Consider the following 21,817-nt stretch of genomic DNA (forward strand, 5'->3'; position numbering starts at 1 on the left):
AAAATTCTAAAGAAAGGTGTTTGCACGCCTGCTTTTATAGCAGACAGCTTCGCGACTAGAAAGGCGGGGCTCAAACACCATAGCCAATATTAGAACATTGCCGTTATTGTAGAGAGGTTTCAACTAGGTCATGTGGAAGGACACTCCCCATATGCGTTAGCAAATGCAATGTCTCAGGGAACCAAGGTTACGTACGTAACTGAGACGATAGACACCTGTGTGATGTAGCGGTGTAGCTTTTGTCAAAGCTACGCGCAACCTAATCAAAAGTATAGCCACCTCGCTACTCAGAAATGTAATTAAGCTAATTGCCCATCACTGTATTTACATTTGGGATGTGCACAATGACCAATTTCATTGATGTTTAAATAAAAATTTGTAATCAACTAGTCAAAAAGAAGCCCTCAGACAACAGTCAAAAACATTATGTGTATACGATCCAATTTGAAATAATTATTTATTAGAACAGCCAAATCTGATGCTAAATGCCACTGAAAAATATGGCAACTGCGACGTGCTTGCCTTACATTATGATAATTGGACATTCACCACACTGTAAAAAATTACTGTAAATGTACAGACTTATCAACAGTACTGAACTGTTTTCTACAAATATGGTATTACACTGTAAATAACTTCACATTAGGGTGGTGGGGTGGGGCATTATGGACATCTTCGTTTCACTGGAACACACAGAGCCACTATTCTTGCTAAGTCCACGTGGCGCAGGTTCGCGCAGAAGTATAAAATCGGCCTTAACAATGCCCTTTTGCCTAAAGCCAAAAGACAGTAAACTTGATTATATCCTCATTCCTAGCTATCATTCGATTAGCTTTTGCAAGCAAACACATGTGGCTCGTTAGCTTGTCTTCTCTCCCTGTTATTATTTACTCTTGACTTGCGAACTAAGTAAATATGATTTTTAAAGTTCCAGTGTCTTTTTTTCTGTGTAAGAGTATGATTGAATGTGCTCTGGTCATTCGTGGTGAAAAGCCAACTAAGGTTAGCATCACATTTCTTGCAAGCTTGTTAAGTGTTATATCAGCATTTGCTGGGGACATGTCCTCCTCACTTCTAGAAATTTCTCCCAACTTTCCTATGAAATTATACTTTATATTTTAACCATTTCAGCCGCCGTGAGAAATTGTAGCCGGTCGCATTAATTGCGGCTTTAGGACCCAACAGAATCCTCTGCAACCGACCGCTTTGGCTGTGAACTAAACGAGCGTGGAAGCGGCAATTATCCACAGCTGGCGAACATTACTTTTCATCAGTGAATACCAGGTGAGCAAAGTCAGGTTTCTTGTCAGTTTTACACTTTGCAATGAACAAAACTAAATGAAGTTCCTAACGGAAACTACAGTGCATGATTTAACATACATCCGTACCCTTACAAAAATTAACCACAGCTTTACTACAGCTGGTATTTGTAGTAAAACCATTCAACAAAGTTAACATGTGGTCAGGGTAACTACAATATTACTGTAGTAAAATCATAGTTATTATATGTATACTACAGTATTACCGAAGTAAAACCATGGTCAATCGTATCAAAACCATGGTTACTACAAAATTACTATAGTAAAACCATGGTCAATTTTTGTAAGGGATAGTCTTTAACACAAAGTTATTCATATCTCCTCATGGCAGTAAATTTCCACAGCCGATGCAAATCCAATTACAAATATTAAATTGGACTAAAGACTACATATCAGAAAGTTTGCAGGTTATACAACTCATTTGTTGAAAAGTGCAAACCTGATTACAGTTTTAGGTATTTCACCTCATTTGACTTAATGTTTCATGTTCACGGAGTACTTAAGAAGCAGATCAATTAAAAAAAATAAAAAAATGATGGATGGCTGGTCACAAAGATATCAAGCTTCTGATGGAACATTTTAAGGAAAACATGAGACTGGTGTTGCATGCAGGTGTGAATATTTTGTTCATTTTTTTTCTTTTTGTGTTTCTTTACGCCTCTAAGTTATGTTCTAAATTGTATTGTGTGTTTTTCCCCACAGGTTTGTTTCGACTGCAGATGATGTAAAGAGACACTCGCTCTATATCTGCCAGTCCTCATCTGATTCTGATCAGTTAGAATCTCATAATTAAAGCATGAAGGAGCAGAAACATGGATTGACTAATGAGAGACATAAAATTGATCAAATTTGTAATTGTTTTTTTCAAAAGCATTTGAAAAAGGTGGCATGCTACATGTTAGAATTCATTCAAAGGAGTGATGCTTACCCCTAACTTCTTGTTTATTTCGTAATTTTTCTCTAATCTTTGAACATTTTAAAATCAACTAATCTTAAAGCGGATATTTTGCGGTCAAGAATAATAGGTGGTAATGTTTTGACTGTTCTCATGAAGGTTCATTTTAAAGGTATTTTAATATATTAAAATAGATTCTATTAAAATAGAATAGATTTATTTTGTAGTCATATATATATATATTTAATTGTATTTTGACTGACTGGTTGATTCAGTGTATTTTTTATTATTTATTTATTTTTTAATAAATAGTGCACAAGAACAAACACCTCAATCTTCCTTTTTTTTCAATTTTAAAATCCTACTTTTGTGCATTTGCCACATTTATATGTAATAGTGCAATGTGTTTGACAGTGTATAGAAATATTACAGATATTGAATTAAGATATTTTAATACAGCTGTATTAATTTGAATAGCTTGAGAAACTGCTGGAAGTAATATGCATTGTAATTGCAGAAAAGATGTAATAGAGAATATTATATTAACACTGTAGAATTACGGTACACCGCTGGAAACCCACCTGACAGCACTTTACTGTGAAATTACAGTACAGCTGTAAAATGGTATTGAACCTGTAAAATAATGGTAAATGGCTGGAACTATTGCTGCCAGTATTTTACTGTGAAATTACAGCACAGCTGTAAAATGGAAAACAGTATTGAACCTCTACAATAACGGTAAATGGCTGGAACCATTCCTGCCAGTACTTTACTGTGAAATTACAGTACAGCTGTAAAATGAAAAACAGTACTGAACCTTTAGAATAATGGTAAATGGCTGGAACCATTCTTGCCAGTACTTTACTGTGAAATTACAGTACAGCTGTAAAATGAAAAACAGTACTGAACCTTTAGAATAATGGTAAATGGCTGGAACCATTCCTGCCAGTACTTTACTGTGAAATTACAGTACAGCTGTAAAATGAAAAACAGTACTGAACCTTTAGAATAATGGTAAATGGCTGGAACCATTCTTGCCAGTACTTTACTGTGAAATTACAGTACAGCTGTAAAATGGAAAACAGTATTGAAACTGTAGAAACCTGTAGAATAACGGTAAACTGCTGGATTCACTGCTGCCAGTATTTTACTGTAAATTTACAGGTACATTTTTTACAGTGTGACAGGCACTCATTCACTGAATCAACGTTAGCTAATTTAGCCAGTTCTAAATGTAATTGTAAAAGTTGTTAAAGTTACCTAACATATAATATTCAGCACATTGGTGAAAATAATTAACAGGTAAGCAAAGTCTATGAAAAAAGAAAAGAAAAAAGATCTAGCTACAACAAGACATGACAGCTGTTCAGAAAAGACAAATAGCCAATAACTTTAGCTAGGGTTGAAAAAAATAGACCTATTAGAAATGTAAACCTAATATATTGTCCTTGAACATGACATACACTCACAGAATAAAAGATAATTTAACAATTTATCAGTCAGCTAGAGTAAAGTTTAATGGGGCGAATTTTTTTTTTAACCAATTAGTATTTCCTATGCCAACTAGAAGCAGCAGTATCATTTAGTCGACTTGTCTCACAAAACTCTAATTTACATCTAGATTAGACAACGAGTGACGTCTTTGAATGTGAATCTTCATGTTTTTCTTGTTAAAAATCTTGTTGCAAAAGCAGCATGTTGTTCTCTTAAGCATCGATTTAGTTATTTTTTTGTTACAGGTGGAAATGCTTTCGGCTGGGTTTGCTGATGCATTATTTTGAGTGTCAGATGGTATTGTAACTGTGGGATACAAAACAGCAGTCTTCGGGGCTGTAAAGAAGTTGAGTAAAAGTGGAGTCCTGGAGGAAACCTGAGTTTCAGAAGCTTTGTGGTCAATCTGTCTGATGCATGTAGCAGAATGACTAGAAGATCCAGAAGTACTGGGGGCCAGTGAAAGAGTAAAAGCTACAGGCAGACCAGTTGTTGTTAAAGGTTTAGGATAATTTGTTGAGGATGTTAAAGGGATAGGATCACACTTGGCAGATACTGGTGAGCTGTTGTGAGCCGATGGACAGCTAGCTGGTTTTAAGGCGCTAAGACCTGAACATACATTTGGGGCCTCTGTAGATAGGTGGACTGTAGCACACTTCTGTAAATGGTTACTAAATAAGTTTTTTCGAATTATAATTCGGAAGCAAAAGCTGCAGTGATAGTGTCCACATCCTGCACATCCTAGGTGGCATTTATATATTTTATATCCTGTAAGACAATAAGAGAAATCTATCAAAAAAAATTATTCTTTTTAATGCTGAAGGTAGATTAATTTCAGAGAGACAAAATGCTGATTGTCCTTTTTTTTCTTTTACTTTAAAACTTACCTTTAAATTTTACAACACACTTCTCATGGGTCTGTACATGTGCCACCAGAGAAGGATACCCTCCAACTTTATGACAAAATGGGCATTTGTACTCATTTTCGCCAAGAGAAATAGGTCCAGGAGAACTTCCATCCTTACAAATGGTAACATGAATCTAGAAGTAGAAACAATTTTTTTTACATAGTTGAACCCACAAAATATACATACATATATACAGTATATATGCAGTGCCTTGTAGTGTTGTCACGGTACCAAAATTTCAGTAGTCGGTACAGATACCAGTAAAATTTCACAGTTCTCGATACCAATTTCGATATCACAGCAAAAATATGCTAATTATGTGCTACTGAACACACCAGTTTAGTTATTTTTAATTATTTAGTAATTATTTGAATAATTATAGTTTAGTAATTATTATTTGCCAGAACATTTTTTAAGTTTAATTTCATCATCAAAATGGTGTCTAATCAATACATTCTTAAAACTTTTAACAAGTGAAAACAGAACATTTCAACGTGTCATTGCATTTTTTTTTTTTTTTTTTTTGCATTTAGTGATATTTTGATTAATTATTATTATTATTACTACAGTGAATATTACATTTTACTATACAGTTGTAATATATTTTTATTCAATTTCAGGCATCTAGATTTTATTTTGAATCGTGCTTTTATGACGTGTTTTTTGCCGGATGCTTCACTTTTAAGGATAAAGAGTTCGCGAAACGGCCCAGTGTGATCACTGAAAACTTTTAAGTCACGTCTGAAATCTCTTCTCTTTATACTGGCCTTTGAGTCTGACAAATGAAATGTAGGACACAGATTTGGAGTGTTTGTATTTTAGTCTACTAGTGTTTGTGTTTGTAAAACTGTAAAGCACTTTGGTCAACTCTGTTGTTTTAAATGCGATATAAATAAAGCTGAGCTGAGATTAAAGCGCAAATGCTGTGATTTTAATTATATAAATAAACTCAGCAAAAAAAGAAACATCCCTTTTTCAGGATACTGTATTTTAAAGATAATTTTGTAAAAATCCAAATAACTTTACAGATCTTTATTGTAAAGGGTTTAAACAATGTTTTCCATGCTTGTTCATTGAACCATAAACAATTAATGAACATGCACCTGTGGAATGGTCATTAAGACACTAACAGCTTACAGACTGTAGGCAATTAAGGTAACAGTTATAAAAACTTAGGACACTATAGAGACCTTTCTACTGACTCTGAAGAACACCAAAAGAAAGATGCTCTGGCTCCCTGCTCATCTGCATGGATGTGCCTTTGGCATGCTGCATGGAGGCATGAGGACTGCAGATGTGGCCAGGGCAATAAATTGCAATTAATTTATTCATCCTGAAATGACCCTCCAGCATGACAATGCCACCAGCCATACTGCTCGTTCTGTGTGCGATTTCCTGCAAGACAGGAATGTCAGTGTTCTGCCATGGCCAGCGAAGAGCCCGGATCTCAATCCCATTGAGCACATCTGAGACCTGTTGGATCGGAGGGTGAGGGCTAGGGCCATTCCCCCCAGAAATGCCCGGGAACTTGCAAGTGCCTTGGTGGAAGAGTGGGGTAACATCTCACAGCAAGAACTGGCAAATCTGGTGCAGTCCATGAGGAGGAAATGCACTGAAATACTTAATGCAGCTGGTGGCCACACCAGATACTGACTGTTACTTTTGATTTTGACCCCCTCTTTGTTCGGGGACACATTATTCCATTTCTGTTAGTCACATGTCTGTGAAACTTGTTCTGTTTAAGTCTTAGTTGTTGAATCTTTTTATGTTCATACAAATATTTACACATGTTAAGTTTGCTGAAAATAAAAGCAGTTGAAAGTGAGAGGATGTTTCTTTTTTTGCTGAGTTTATATATTTTACATGTGCTGCGTAGTTCACAATGGATAAGTGCTCTGCTCTGTCATCTCATTCAACGTGAATGATTCTCAATGTCTGTGGAGTTTCTAGTGGATGACCGGTCAGATTTATTTTTAAGTAATTTATCCACAGTAAGATTGCAGCCTTTAGCGGTTTAATCAATCACACTAGGACATGTCACGATTTTAATTCGATTAATTGTCCATTTCATTGTACACACAATCAAAGTAAGCCTGTGAGCATTTGAAAGCAGTCGTGTGTCAGTCATACCGCAAGCTGGTACCGGATATAGTCGGTGCTCGGTCAGAAACACTCGTATCGTTACATCTTTTTTTATTTTAGTATCGACTTGGTACTGAAGTACCGGCACTTTTGACAACACTAGTGCCTTGAAAAAGTACTCAGCCCCCAAAAGCTCTTGTGCAAGATACTGTCTTAAACACATCAAATTGGTTACTCTATAGTCTCCACTAGTGTTGGACTAGTTAGTCAGACCAGTGGCATCCCGGCCTGAATTGGGCGGGGGAGGATTGTGACGAGGTGGAGGGCGTGGCCGGGCCGTGATGGAGCACGGGCGGCGCTGAATCAGCTGATCAGCGGGAGAGTGAGATAAAGGGCAGCCGGAGACACACCGGTTCGAGAGAGAGAGACGCACGCGGCTGTGCTGCATGTGTGTGTGTATGTTTATGTTTGTTTTATGTTGAGTTTTACATTAAACTTTATGTTGACTGTTCAGCCGGTACCCCCCTCCTCCTTGCCCATCCTTGAACTGTTACATGGGCATTCAAAACAAGTGAGGGATATAATTGTGGAGCAGCACAAATCTGGGGAAGGATACAAGGCTATTTCAAAGGCAATGAACATACCTCAGAGCTCAGTGGTAGTCGCTCGTGATTGTCGCTCGTCATTTGCATAAAGTTGACATTTTCTCAACTTGTGTTATTGCTCTCCATGGCGACCTCTGTCACCAATGGCCACGACAGGTCGTGTCGCCGGAAGTTGCTGTGCTCTCATTAAAAATGAATGGGATGGTGTTGCTGTCTCGCACGATGTTGCTGCCGGTGTTAACGGGGCTTTAGTCACCGAACAAGAATGCCACTTGTCAGAGAGGCTCCTGCAAAACCAACCATCACTCTGACTGAGCTACAGAAGTCAGTGGCTGCGGCTGAAAATAATGCCCATGGCTCAACAATCTCAAAACTATTCCACAAAAAGGTGCTGTATGGGAGAGTGGCTAGGGAGAAAGCCTTTGCCAAAAAAAAAAAAAAAAACATAAATGCAATACATCATTTGGAAGATACTGCAGAGCTCTTGTGGTTTGATGAGACTAAAGTGAAACTTTTTGGCTTAAACACTAAACAGTATGTTGGGTGCAAAGCCAAGACAGCACATTAGCCAAATAACACCATCCCTACAATGCACGCTGGTGGTAGCATCATGTTAAGGGGGTGCTTTTCAGCAGCAGGGACTGGCAATCTTTTTAAGATTGATGGGATAATTAACGCTGCAAAATACATGGAGATTTTGGATAAGAACCTACTCCCCTCTACCAGAAAGTGTAAAATTAGGAGGAAGTTTGTTTCAGCAGGACAATGGCCCAAAGCACAAAGCCAGAGCAACACTGAAGTGACTTAAAATAAAGAAAATTGATGTCCTTCAGAGACCCAGTCAGAGTCCTGACCTCATCCCTACTGAACATCTGTGGAGAAAACTCAAAATTGCTGTCCATCACCAATCCTGGTGGTGGCTGAGGAGAGTCCCCTGTTCACTGTGTAAAGCGCTTTGAGTGTAGTATCAGAAAAGCGCTATATAAATGTAACTTTCATTCATTCAATCCCCAACTAACTTGGTACAGCCTGAGAAATTTTGCAAAGAGAAATGGACTAATATTGTTCCATCACTTTCTACAAAGTTGATAGAGACTTATGCAAAAAGACTGATTGATGTAATAGCTGAAAAAGGTGGTTCAACCAAATTTTAAAGCAGGGGATTAATACTTATTGATTCTTGACATTTCAGTTATTGTTTTTTTTTTATGCTTAAATGTTTTTTTTGGGCCACACTGTTGCAGAATTCAGTGATTCACAAATTAATAAAAAAATCTGTTAAATTACTCAATCTCAGGATGTGCAAATCATTTGTGTGAAATAATGGTTGGGGGTTGAGAATTTTTCCAAGGCAATATAAACTGTATATACACTGGCGGTCAAATGTTTGGAATAATGTACAGATTTTGCTGTTTCAGAAGGGAATTGGTACTTTAATTCACCAAAGTGGCATTCAACTGATCACAAAGTATAGTCAGGATATTATTGATCACAATTTGATTTGATTACATCACAATTTGAAAAAAGTAATTTTTGATCAAATCTAGACAGACCCCATTTCCAGTAGCCATCACCTCAACACCTTATCCTTGAGTAATCATGCAAAATTGCTAATTTGGTACTAGAAAAATCACTTGCCATTATATCAAACACTGCTGAAAGCTATTTGTTTCGTTAAATGAAGCTTAACATTGCCTTTGTGTTTCTTTTTGAGTTGCCACAGTATGCAATAGACTGGCATGTCTTAAGGTCAATTTTAGGTCAAAAATGGCAAAAAAAGAAACAACTTTCTCTAGAAAACCATCAGTTAATCATTGTTTTGAGGAATGAAGGCTATACAATGCTTGAATTGCCCAAAAAACTGAAGATTTCATACAAAGGTGTACACTACACTCTTCAAAGACAAAGGACAACTTGCTCTAACAAGGACAGAAAGAGATGTGGAAGGCCCAGATACAACTAAACAAGAGGATAAGTACATCAGAGTCTCTAGTTTGAGAAATAGATGCCTCACATGTCCTCAGCTGACAGCTTCATTGAATTATACCTGCTCAACACCAGTTTCATGTTCAACAGTAAAGAGAAGACTCAGGGGTGCAGGCCTTATGGGAAGAACTGCAAAGAAAAGCCACTTTTGAAACAGAAAAACAAAAAGAAAAGGTTAGAGTGGGCAAAGAAACACAGACATTGGACAACAGATAATTGGAAAAGAGTTTTATGGATCTTAACCCCATTGAGCTTTTGCGGGATCAGCTAGACTGTAAGGTGCGTGAGAAGTGCCCGACAAGACAGCCACATCTATGGCAAGTGCTACAGGAAGTGTGGGTTGAAATGTCACCCGAGTATCTGGACAAACTGACAGCTAGAATGCCAAGGATCTGCAAAGCTGTCATTGCTGCACATGGAGGATTTTTTTGATGAGAATTCTTTGAAGTAGTTTATTAAGTTCTGAACATTTTTTTCAAATTGTAATAATAATTTTTCACATTATTAATGTTCTGACTATACATTGTGATCAGTTGAATGCCACTTTGGTGAATAAAAGTACCAATTTCTTTCCATAAGAGCAAAATCTGTACATTATTCCAAACTTTTGACCACCAGTGTGTGTGTGTGTGTATATATATATACATATATATATATATATACACACACACACACACATACATACAGTTGTGCTCAAAAGTTTGCATACCCTGGCAGAAATTGTCTTTTATTTAAGGATAGTGATCATATGAAGCCATTTATTACCACATAGTTGTTTGGCTCCTTTTAGGGCTGCACCTAACGATTATATTTTTTATCGATTAATCTAACGATTATTTTTCCGATTAGTCGATTAATCTAATACTAATTTTCTGATTATTCTAAAGATTTTTTATAATTATTATTTGATTAATATAACAATTAATTAACCCAAAACAAATATTTAAAAAACTTGTCTCATTAATATTTCAATATTTTATTAAATCATCTTCTCTTAAACACAAACAAATGTACAAGAAACAAAGTGTGCACTGCAGGGCATTATTCTGCAACAAAAAACAGTATTACTATGAATGCAAACTTTAATACAGTGAAAAAGACACTCTATTAGCATAACATAAATATATATATAAATAAATAAAAATTTCCAACATTCTTTTGAGTGTCCATGTACTAAAATAAATATTTGATGCCATGAGTGTGCCTTCATTTACTATTACTATTATTTTGAATGGCCATGGAAAATGAAGCAATGTGATAATTTTACCTGGTCGCAAAAAGTAGTCCGTTAATTTACCTGATGAACTTTCACCTTTTGCTGACCATTTATGATTCGCAGAGCTAATGTGTGCTTCTAAATCATTTGCACCTTTATTAGCAACTGACACATAAGTGCCATCTTTACATGTCAAACATTCTGCTTCTCACGGATCTCGACCTGGACGAAAGCATGGGAATTTTTTGTGAAAATCTGTAAATTCACACTTTCGTTTGGGCATTGTTTCCACTCAGCTGTCATTTGCTGCTACTGTCAAGCAACTGTTGATGAACACTGCGCTTTGCATGTTCGCGGAGAGATTGACAGGCAGGAATTTGGCCAATAGTTGCTGCAAGCCTCTTATAATTGACCAATTGGTGTGCGAGAAGGCAGGACTTACAAAGAGGGGTTAAAGCAATGCAAATATGCGTGCACACACAATGAAGTATTAGACCAGATGCACATCATAATGCAACTAAAGCCGAATCCCGGACATTTTCGCAAATTTAGAAATCCCAGCCTGACGCTTTTTTAAGGTCCGAAAAAGAGGACGTGTCCGGGAAAAAGAGGATGTATGGTCACCCTACATTAGCAGCGCTGCAGAAATTACTTTTAACATGGGGGCGATGAGGAAACATTTAGAAAATCAATTTAAAGTGACTACTACTAACAGAAACACATGTTGTAATACTAATATGTCATGCTTGGGTGGGGACAAAAAGTAAGCAGGACTTACGGTGCTGCCTTGCTGCCGTCTTGACAAAGCGCTCTGGGATGCTTTCGCTTCAAGTGTTCGTTCATGGCGGTTGTACTGCCATTTCCAATTTGCATAGCTTACACAGCACCACATTGTTGGGTCTCTGGCTAAAATACTCCCACGCTTTAGATGACCGTAGGTGAGTTTTTATTTAGCTTGTTCTTCAGGGGAATCCATACTTAAACCGGGCGCTGCCATTTTAATTACTCCATTGCGACGCGCTGACACATGTTATGCAAATCGACGTATTTCTGTAATCGATGACTTCGATTACGTTGATGAATCGTCCCAGCTTTAAAGTTGGACTTAAAGTTGATGTAACTTTTTCTGTGTTAAAATGCTTTCTCCTATGCCAGCTTAAAATGCAGATACAACATTAAGCAAGCAATTTGTAGGTTAATTTTCTCAAAAACTGTAAACTCTGTGTCTCAGTGGCACTATAAAAAAGTTTGTTTGGAGCAACCATTTTCAAGAGTGACAATAACATTGACTTGACCAATGACGCGAGTTGGGGGCAGGACTATCTCTTTGTTTGACCAACAGCAGACGGGGTGGAATCAGAAAGCTGTTTTGAAAAACAAAGTTTATTTCTGCAATTCTGTTCGGTGGCGCTTGTTGCACAGAAATTACATACTTCAGCTTTAAGCAAACAAATGCAAGAACTTCAAATAGTGAAGCTATTAGCTTAACTAAATTTCTCAGTAGCTATGTGGAACTTTAGTTTTTAAATCAAGTACCTTTTCAGTAGCGATTAACAAAGCTTAATTTTTTATAAGGTAGCGGCATAGCGTTGACAAAAGCTACACATCTACATCATTCTGTGTACTCGGTGCTTGCTATTGCCAGTTTTGAATCAGAACTAAAGATGTCAGATTCACAAATGTATTACTAATTTGAGTCGGTTCTTTAAAATGAATTGGTTACGAGCGATAGCAAAGCGGTCTGAATTGGTTCACGATTCAATTTGAAAGACTCCAAAAACTCACATGCATGCTGCGGAATCGTTTGGAGCGGGCTCTCGTTTGCCAATTCTTGAGCAATAACACTGGTTACTGCTGATATTTATCTACAATCAAGCGAGCCATCTCAGAACCACTCACGCCAATGATCTGCTCTGTCTGTGCTATCTCTGGAGCACGTAGATGTGCACGAGTCCACCAGGCTTCCCCGACATTTATGCTCCAGAGACGGAAGAGCGTATAGTGGATCACTACCACGAATAGGGCTTCACTTGATATCGCAGACCACAAAACTTACGTGACCACAAAACTTACGTGACCCATTGAATTCTGCTGAGAAGTATTTTTTTTTATACTTTAAAACACTATGGAGGAAGTCAAACATCTCAAAGACAACTCCGACATTATAAACTAGGCGTGAAAAAATGCATCGATCTATCAAAGAAATTTCAATGCAAACTGGATTTGATTATGGCGAAATTTACGTCACACATACTGTGCGCGAAGCGATCTGCAACGCGGATGCGCTAAGTATACTTTGGCCTTTATTTTTAGGGAGTAAAATAATTTCCTGCAAATCATTCATACAAAAACATTGCGTACAGCACCTTTGATTCTAAATGTATTATATAGGCCTATATTACATTATTTTACTCATTATCACAAGAATTCATGGTCTTACCTTTGATTATGACATTACAAATGGAAGAACTATTGTAAACATAAAGGTAGGGCTGCCCCGACCAAAGATTTTCCTTGTCGACTAGTAGGAGTTAATTTAAGCCATTAGTCGACTAGTCGCACATTTATGATATTAATTTAATTACTTAAATATATTTTTGGGGGGGGCATCATAAAATGGTTTGAGTTCCAGGGCTGAGAAAGAATGTTATAAGTAACATTGCGAACACTGTTCTATATTACAGAGAAATACTAAACCATAATAATGAGCCTTTAAAAGCATACGCATGAAGCGAGCCGCAGCGACACCAGCAAAAGCAGTAATGATTCTGAATGTGTCTGAAAAACCAGCAAAGACACTGTCTGAACATTTTGTTAATTTATAGAGAGAAATTCACATTAGGGTTGTGCCGACAGACGATGATCTCGGGGATCGACGATGGTCAGAGTGATCGCCAATATCTGATGCGTTTGACGATGTCAAGACGATATTTGGCTCATTTTCACCTCTATTAAATTATTATTATTAGGCTATTATTATTATCAAATTAATATTACAAATAATTTGCCCGTAGACACACAGACACGCGCTGAAGAAACACTTTATTATATGACAGAAAAGCCCTCTATGCGCATGTATGACGCGCTGATACGGAGGCGTGCAGTCTCGTGGAACACGTGCATGTAAAAGGTTCTTACTCTTTTGTTTCTGTCAATTGTCAATTTATTTATTTTTTTTGCAAGAACAGTATCGTCTATGAGTGCTGCATATGACCACAGACATCTGAGCTCAGGAGTTGCTTTGAGTTCAGTTCACTTTATTTCCACAGAGCAGTTCATTGTTACCAACTCTGCAGCCTATACATCTGTGATTAAAACATACATTCACCTCGAACCATGATTAATATTTCAGTGATTATTATCATCATTATAATTATTATTTTTACATTTATAATTGTTTTTATGTCTTCATTTGTGTAAGTAATTTTCCACCTGCATGTTTAGATGGATACTTGCCTGATGGTAAATGGAAAGGGGTGTATATATATATATATTATTCTTTTATAACTTCATTATTTTATAGTCTAGAATTTGATCATTAAGATCATGATAAAAAGAATGAATATCTGTTAAGGAGTAGGAACAAACAGTTTAACTAAAGCACAGTCTCACCACATAAAGGTGCTATTTTAATGTACAGTCAGAAATTAATAATATTATAACTAGCCCTATAGAAATAATGAGTTAAATCAAGTTAGTCTAGCTTGATTTCCTACCTTATATAAATAAAATAAATAAAAAGTAATTTTCAAAATTGTTCTGTATTGTACTATACTGTGTCATGGCTTTGATAAACATTATGTGAATACATTTTTCTGGTTGAAAAAAAAAAAAAAATGTAGCAAGGTACTTTTGCCGTGTAGCTTGTAGTGTAACTTGCTACTTTCTCTAGTGTAGATTTTAGCTTAGCTTAAAAGGAATATTCCGGGTTCAATACAAGTTAAGCTCAGTCGACAGCATTTGTGGCATAATGTTGATTATCATGCAAAATTATGTTGACTCGTCCCTCCTTTTAATTACAAAAAAGCAAAACTTGTTGTGTTACAGTGAGGCACTTACAGTTTGAATGAGGCCAATTTTTGGAGAGTTTAAAGACAGAAATGTGAAGCTTATAATTTTTTTAAAGCACTTACATTAATTATTCTATTAAAACTCATGTATTATTTGAGCTGTAAAGTTGTTTAAACTGTCATTTTTATAGTTGGTTTCAGGCTTTGGTGACATTGCATCGTCATGGCAACGAAGTTGTAAAATTGGATATAACTTTACACAGAAAAGGTTAGTAAGTGATTTTATCACTCAAAAATCATGTTAACATGCATATTATTTGTGTCTTGTGGCTATTTAAAATAGTGAGTATTTTAATGTTTACGGATTGGCCCCATTCACTTCCACGAGTGCTTCACTGGAACCCAGATCATTTTATTTAAGAAAAAAAGGTGCAAGTCAAAATTAATTTTTGTGGTAATCAATATTATTCAATATTGAGAAGGTGCACTCAGTAACTTTTGTCTTTGTGTCATCTTGGATTTACACTGACACCTAGCGGCTTGGATGTAGCATATCATTTAAAATAAAAAGTTTTCAGTTTCAGATGCCATTATAGAAATGTATTATTCACAGTCAGCCATGATTACTTTAATCATTGAGTGAAAGTGTCAAATAACAGGACGGTCACTGCGATTAAGCGAGTAGCATTCGGCAGGTCATGTGATTCTAACATGGCAGCCCCCATGTGTGGACCCTCTCCATGTAGAATAAATCAGCTTTTATAAGGTTACTGATATGACTGGAGTCTTCATTTTAATGTAAGTGGTCATGATTTCCTACATATATTGCAAAATTACAATTCATGTCTTTAGAAGTTAAACTTTTTTAATGAGGAAAAAATTACTGAGTGCACCTTTAACTTGTACTGAACCCGAAATTAACTATTTTTTCAGTTCAGTAGGCTAGTTGGTAGCTTAGCTACATTTTTTGAGTAGCTTTTCAACACGGTTTACAGTTATGACATTTAGAGTTTTTCAAATAGCAGTCCTTGTTATTATTCGATAGCATAATTTTTGCTGCTTTTTACCTTTTGCATGGTCGCTGCAGAACAATCCACCTCTCTCTGTTTCGTGTCCTGATCAGCTGTTTCCATACTGAGAGCGATCTCAAGTGCTCGTGAAAATGTGAGCCTGTGCTCCGAAAGCAGTCTTCGCTGGCATGATTTACTTTGTATTCCACTAACAAAACGGTCGCGCAGAGCTTCATCCAAATTTCCGCCGAACTCACACTTCGATGCGCACTGTTTAAGTTCGGCAACATATTGGGATACAGTCTCATGGGGTTTTTGTGCGCAACTTTGAAAGAGAAAACGTTCAGCAACTACCAACGGCTGTGTTTCGAAGTGAGATTTGAGAATGTCCACAATCTCCTCAAACGTTTTATCTTTTGGCTTCTCCGGATAAACCAAGTTTCGTAACAATCCATACGTTGACGCACCCATAGCACTAAGCAAAGTCGCTACTTGCTTTGTATCGTCCACATCGTTTGCTATGATGTACAGTTCCACACGTTCGATGTACGCTGACCAACATTCATTTTCCGGTTTATACTCGTCCAGTCTACCAATTTGCGCCATGATCCCAGTATCACCAAAATCTTTCCCTCCGTTTAACATTTCCAATTCTATGTTCTTCTTCTGTGGGTTTTCTGGCGGGCTGCAAACCAACTAAATAGGTGCATGCCGCCACCTACTGCGCTGGAGTATGACGAGGATAAAGTCTAGGAATAAAAGGATGATTTCCTATATTCTGTGTTTAAGACTTATATTGCATATAGTATATTCTGTACATCTTGAAGCTTGTAATTCTCTTATAAGTTAAATTCTTTCCTGTTCATATTTGATACATTTAATTAAAACATGTTCAACAGTTTCCATTTCCTGGCATTTATCACATAAACCTGTGTTATGTTTGCCCATGATGTGAAATGTTGCTTTAAGTTTAGTATGCCCCATTCTTATGTGTGTGAGCATGACATGTTCCTCTCTGTTTAAGTTATGAGTAATTTGACCTTGCCTTACATTGCTTTGTATTTGATGGAAATGTCTGCCAGTCTGACATGTATCCCAGTACTTCTGCCATTTGTAATAGCAAGCTTCTAAAATCAAATGTTTCCCTTCCGCCCTGCTTGAATTGACTGTTAAGCTTATATTATCTAATTTAAGTGCTTCCTTTGCCATTTTACAACCCCAATTCCAAAAAAGTTGGGACAGTATGAAAAATGCTAATAAAAGCAAAAAGCAGTTATTTGCAAATTATATTCACCCTTTGCTATATTGAAAGCACTACAACTAAACATTATATGATGTTTTACCTTGTGAATGTAATCTTTTTTTTCATTTTTTTTTTCAATTACTATGCAGATGATTGCAACACACTCCAAAAAAGATGGGGCAATTTAAGACTAATAACAATTTGATGAGTTAAAATAACAAAGCAATGTGAAACAGGAGATGTTAAACAGGTGAGGCAATCGTGTCATAGTATATAAGGAGCCTCCAAAAACAGCCTAGTCCTTCAAGAGCAAGGATCATTCGAGACTTGTCAATTTGCCAATAGATGCTTCTGCAAATAATCCAGCACTTTGAGAACAATGTTCTCTAAAGGCAAATATAAAAGATTTTGGGCATTTCACCCTCTACAGTGCACAATATAGTTAAAAGATTTAAGGAATCTGGTCAAATCTCAGTGCGTAAAGGGCAAGACAAAAACCATTTCCGAATGTGTGTGATCTTTGATCCCTCAGACATCACTGTCTTAAAAAACACCATTCATCTGTAATGGATATCATTAACATGGGTTTGGGATTACTTTAGTAAACCTTTGTTAGTCAACACCATTCACCGCTGCATCTACAGATGCAAGTTAATACTTTACTATGCAAAGCAGAAGCCATACATCAACACTGTCCAGAAGTGCTGCTGACTTCGCTGGGCTCGGTCTCATCTTAGATGGAAAGTAGAACAGTAGAACTATGTTTTTTGGTCTGAAGATTCCACATTTCAAATAGTTTTTGAAAAACAAAGCCAAAGAGGAAAAGGGCCATCCAAGCTATTATCAGCATCAGGTCCAAAAACCAGTGTGTATATGGGCCAGGGGTGTGTCAGTGCCCATGGCATGAGTAACTCGCACATCTGTGAGAACACCATGAATGCAGACAAATATGTACACATTTTGGAGCAGCATATACTGCCATCCAGCACCATCTTTTCCAGGAATGTCACAACATTTTCAGCAGGACAACTTCAAACCACATACTGTCAGAATAAGCAGAGAGTATGGGTGATAGATTTGCCTGCCTGCAGTCCTGACCATCTCCAATTGAGTATGTGTGGTGCATTATGAAGCGCACAAATACGGCAATGAAGACCCCGTAACAAACTTGTGTCTTCAGTGCCTAAATGCTTGATAAGTGTTATAATAAGAAATGGTGATGTTTCACAGTAGTAAACACTCGACTGTACCAACTTTTTTAGAGTGTGTTGCAATCATCTGATTTGAAATTACTGTACATAAAAAAAAAAAAAAAGAAAAGAAAAAATGAAATTCACAAGGTAAAACAATATACACTATATTGCCAAAAGTATTCGCTCATCTGCCTTTAGACGCATATGAACTTAAGTGACATCCCATTCTTAATCCATAGGGTTTAATATGACGTTGGCCCACCCTTTGCAGCTATAACAGCTTCAACTATTCTGGGAAGGCTTTCCACAAGGTTTAGGAGTGTGTTTATGGGAATTTTTGACCATTCTTCCAGAAGCGCATTTGTGAGGTCAGACACTGATGTTGGATGAGAAGGCCTGGCTCGCAGTCTTCGCTCTAATTCATCCCAAAGGTGCTCTATCGGGTTGAGGTCAGGACTTTGTGCAGGCCAGTCAAGTTCTTCCACACCAAACTCACTCATCCATGTCTTTATGGACCTTGCTTTGTGCACTGGTGCGCAGTCAAGTTGGAACAGGAAGGGGCCATCCCCAAACTGTTCCCACAAAGTTGGGAGCAAGGAATTGTCTAAAATCTCTTGGTATGCTGAAGCATTCAGAGTTCCTTTCACTGGAACTAAGGGGCCAAGCCCAGCTCCTGAAAAACAACCCCACACCATAATCCCCCTTCCACCAAACTTCACAGTTGGCACAATGCAGTCAGACAAGTACCGTTCTCCTGGCAACAGCCAAACCCAGACTCATCCATCAGATTGCCAGATGGAGAAGCGTGATTCGTCACTCCAGAGAACGCGTCTCCACTGCTCTAGAGTCCAGTGGCGGCGTGCTTTACACCACTGCATCCGACGCTTTGCATTGCACTTGGTGATGTATGGCTTGGATGCAGCTGCTCGGCCATGGAAACCCATTCCATGAAGCTCTCTATGCACTGTTCTTGAGCTAATCTGAAGGCCACATGAACTTTGGAGGTCTGTTGCGATTGACTCTGCAGAAAGTTGGCGACCTCTGCGCACTATGTGCCTCAGCATCCGCTGACCCCGCTCTGTCATTTTACGTGGCCTACCACTTTGTGGCTGAGTTGCTGTCATTCCCAATCGCTTCCACTTTGTTATAATACCACTGACAGTTGACTGTGGAATATTTAGTAGCAAGGAAATTTCACGACTGGACTTGTTGCACAGGTGGCATCCTATCACAGTACCATGCTGGAATTCACTGAGCTCCTGAGAGCGGCCCATTCTTTCACAAATGTTTGTAGAAGCAGTCTGCATGCCTAGGTGCTTCATTGTATACACCTGTGGCCATGGAAGTGATTGGAACTCCTGAATTCAATTATTTGGATGGGTGAGCGAATACTTTTGGCAATATAGTGTATCATGTTTATTTGTAGTGTTTTCAATATAGCAAAGGGTGAATAGCAACCAACTCTGTAGTGTACACTGATGTCCCATCCGTTAACCTCACAAAGTTTCAGATTTTAAACTCTGGAACAGTGTCAGAGTTTTTGAGCCATCAGTTTACACAGGAAGAAATGCATAATGGGCAGTTCTAATATGTTCCAATGTTATAGATTTGATATTATTTCCACTCTCTCCTTTTTGAATGTATTCATGTAACTTGCTAAGAATATACGCTGATACGAGTGAAAACACTGGAGACTGGAAATTGAAAACAGTCGGATTGTGGAACACTTACGCGTTCAGGATAAAGATGAATAGCATCATCACACTATTCTTTAATGCACGTTACATTCTTATATTCAAAACTGTACTATATATGTATTGCATAAGAATCCTATAACCTACTTGATCTCTGCTAAACTCCCATCACAATAAATACTCCAAATCCTTATCTTTTGTAGCCTTTTTGTTTAGATATAATATTAATTCCCTTCTCTCCTCAACATACCTTCTACAATCACATATAACATGTTCCTCTGTTGACACCGGCGATTCACTGCATGGGAGTTGGACATGCTAGAAAGGAGGCTATTAAAGCCATGGCCTCTAGCCTTGGTCGCTAGTGCGTTTCTTAAAGCCACAAGAGTGAGGTTTACACACTGCACAGCTATCACAAACCAGCTGGCTATCGTCACACAAATGTCTTGCCATTCTTTCATAATAGTTTTCCTAATAATAGATTTAAATTCACCTTTAACCAGTGGAACGCTCACATCCACTTTATTCCTTTTTAAAGCATTCTTTGCCATCTCATCATTCACTTAATTTCCAGAGATCCCAATAAGTGCTATAATAACATATTATATTAAATATCTTGCTCATCAATTCCTTTCGAGATGACTGCCATATCACTCTATTGGGTCTTATTTCCTCTACCCACGTTAAGCCACGTTTACTTTTTTAGCAACCTTTCTACAGCAAACATTGATAATTCAGATGTTAGTCTTTTTTATATAGATATATATCAAGATCTGGAAGATATACTCCCACTTCTATAATCCCTATAGGTTTGGGTCTTTCGATTCATCTGTATATATTTGAGCACTTGCATAAAATCCTCCCTAGATTTGTTTGTTTACATTATACTTAACTTTACCCATATCCTTCCATTCCTTTCTTTTATCTTATATCTCCAAGTCAATTTTTATATCAGGAATTATCCATGATGGTGCTTTTCACCATACAGGCAAAACAGTACATCTTATGCCTGCAATCTGATACTTTTCTGTTAGAGAATTTATGACCCATCCAAATCACCTTCATTTTTTATTTACATACTCCCAACAGTTATTTAAAACATCAGTAGCAATATGGCTTCCAGCATAACTCTTCAAAGATGTCAGTTTCAACAGTACCAAAGACAGTTTCATTCTATGTAAACTCAGTGGTATTTCATTCGCCTAAACAAGCAGATCATTAATCGGTGTTGATTTAACTGCTCCTAAACACAACCTAATAGCTCTGTATTGTATTCTATCTAAGATTTTTAATAATGTTACTGATGTAGCACCATATATCATACATCCATAATCAAAAACTGATCTTATCATAGCTTGATAGATCATCAACACTGATGAAACATCCCAAACCTCAGGTCATCATAGGATACAGTATTTCAGGTTGTATTCTTCAAATTTTAATAATTCGAAAGTTTAGAATTACTATGAAATTTCTGTTCTTCCAGTCTGATTTCATGAAAAGTTGTACAAATTTGTACAAGTTGGCTAAATCATATTAATAAAGAGTTGGGTCATAACCCAAACCCCATATCTAATCCTAACCATAAATGACAGTCCCTTAGCATGATTTGAAGCATAACGAGTATGTTGTGTATCACAGAAGTAATTTTTGCCTTTTAGAAGGATACAAGGGAGAGTGACATGATTTACTGGTATAAAAGTTGTTCGAATTTGTTCAAGCCAATTTACAGGATTTCATGTGATTTAGCCAATTTGTATGAATTTGTATGACTTCTCCATTAGACTGTGTTGAATTTTCAAAGAAAGTTGTACTTTTATTTACCACAGATGCTTTAAATTGATCAAGAATGACAGTAAATGCATTTATAATGTTAGAAATGACTATTTCTGTTTAAAAATGCTGTATTCTTCAAACTTTCTTTTCATCCAAAAATAATCCATTTGCAGCAATGACACCTCAGACATGTTCTAGATCTTCAGGTAAAGTTTCATCCCATACTTTCTGCAGCACTTCCCAAAGATGTCAATTGGCTTTTCTTTTTCTTTGTTTTTTTTTTTTTTTTTGTGATTACATTTTTTATTGATTCATATATTAAACAAATAAAAGCAAAACATATACAAACAGAATCAATACTTAACCCCCTCTATACCTCCCCCCAGGGC

The 21,817-nt window shown here is 37.1% G+C and overlaps 1 protein-coding gene across 2 annotated transcripts; it reads right to left on the minus strand.

Moving 5' to 3' along the window:
- Positions 1-315: 315 nt before the first annotated feature.
- Positions 316-16,191, minus strand: zgc:165409 (uncharacterized protein LOC797807 homolog). Of its 2 annotated transcripts, XM_051659527.1 has the most exons (4): positions 15,580-16,191; positions 9,348-9,431; positions 4,593-4,746; positions 316-4,473 (listed from the first exon to the last, which is right to left on the minus strand). In XM_051659527.1, exons 1-4 carry the CDS (start codon positions 16,165-16,167, stop codon positions 3,821-3,823), a joined length of 1,479 nt encoding a protein of 492 aa, XP_051515487.1. In that variant the 5' UTR covers positions 16,168-16,191; the 3' UTR covers positions 316-3,820. The 2 variants fall into 2 exon arrangements, with proteins under 2 accessions (XP_051515487.1, XP_051515496.1); XM_051659536.1 differs by lacking the exon at positions 9,348-9,431.
- Positions 16,192-21,817: the final 5,626 nt, after the last annotated feature.

The sequence above is a fragment of the Myxocyprinus asiaticus genome, chromosome 3, assembly GCF_019703515.2.
Source record: "Myxocyprinus asiaticus isolate MX2 ecotype Aquarium Trade chromosome 3, UBuf_Myxa_2, whole genome shotgun sequence".
Classification (NCBI taxonomy): Eukaryota; Metazoa; Chordata; class Actinopteri; order Cypriniformes; family Catostomidae; genus Myxocyprinus; species Myxocyprinus asiaticus.

Excerpts from the sequence above, each read along its gene's own strand:
- zgc:165409 (XM_051659527.1), bottom strand. The coding sequence starts at position 16,167 with ATGTTAAACGGAGGGAAAGATTTTGGTGATACTGGGATCATGGCGCAA. Across the intron at positions 9,432-15,579 it reads CTGCAGCGACCATGCAAAAG|TGGCTTTTCTTTGCAGTTCT; the intron begins GTAAAAAGCAGC and ends CTGTTTCAAAAG. Across the intron at positions 4,747-9,347 it reads ATGAAACTGGTGTTGAGCAG|ATTCATGTTACCATTTGTAA; the intron begins GTATAATTCAAT and ends TTCTACTTCTAG.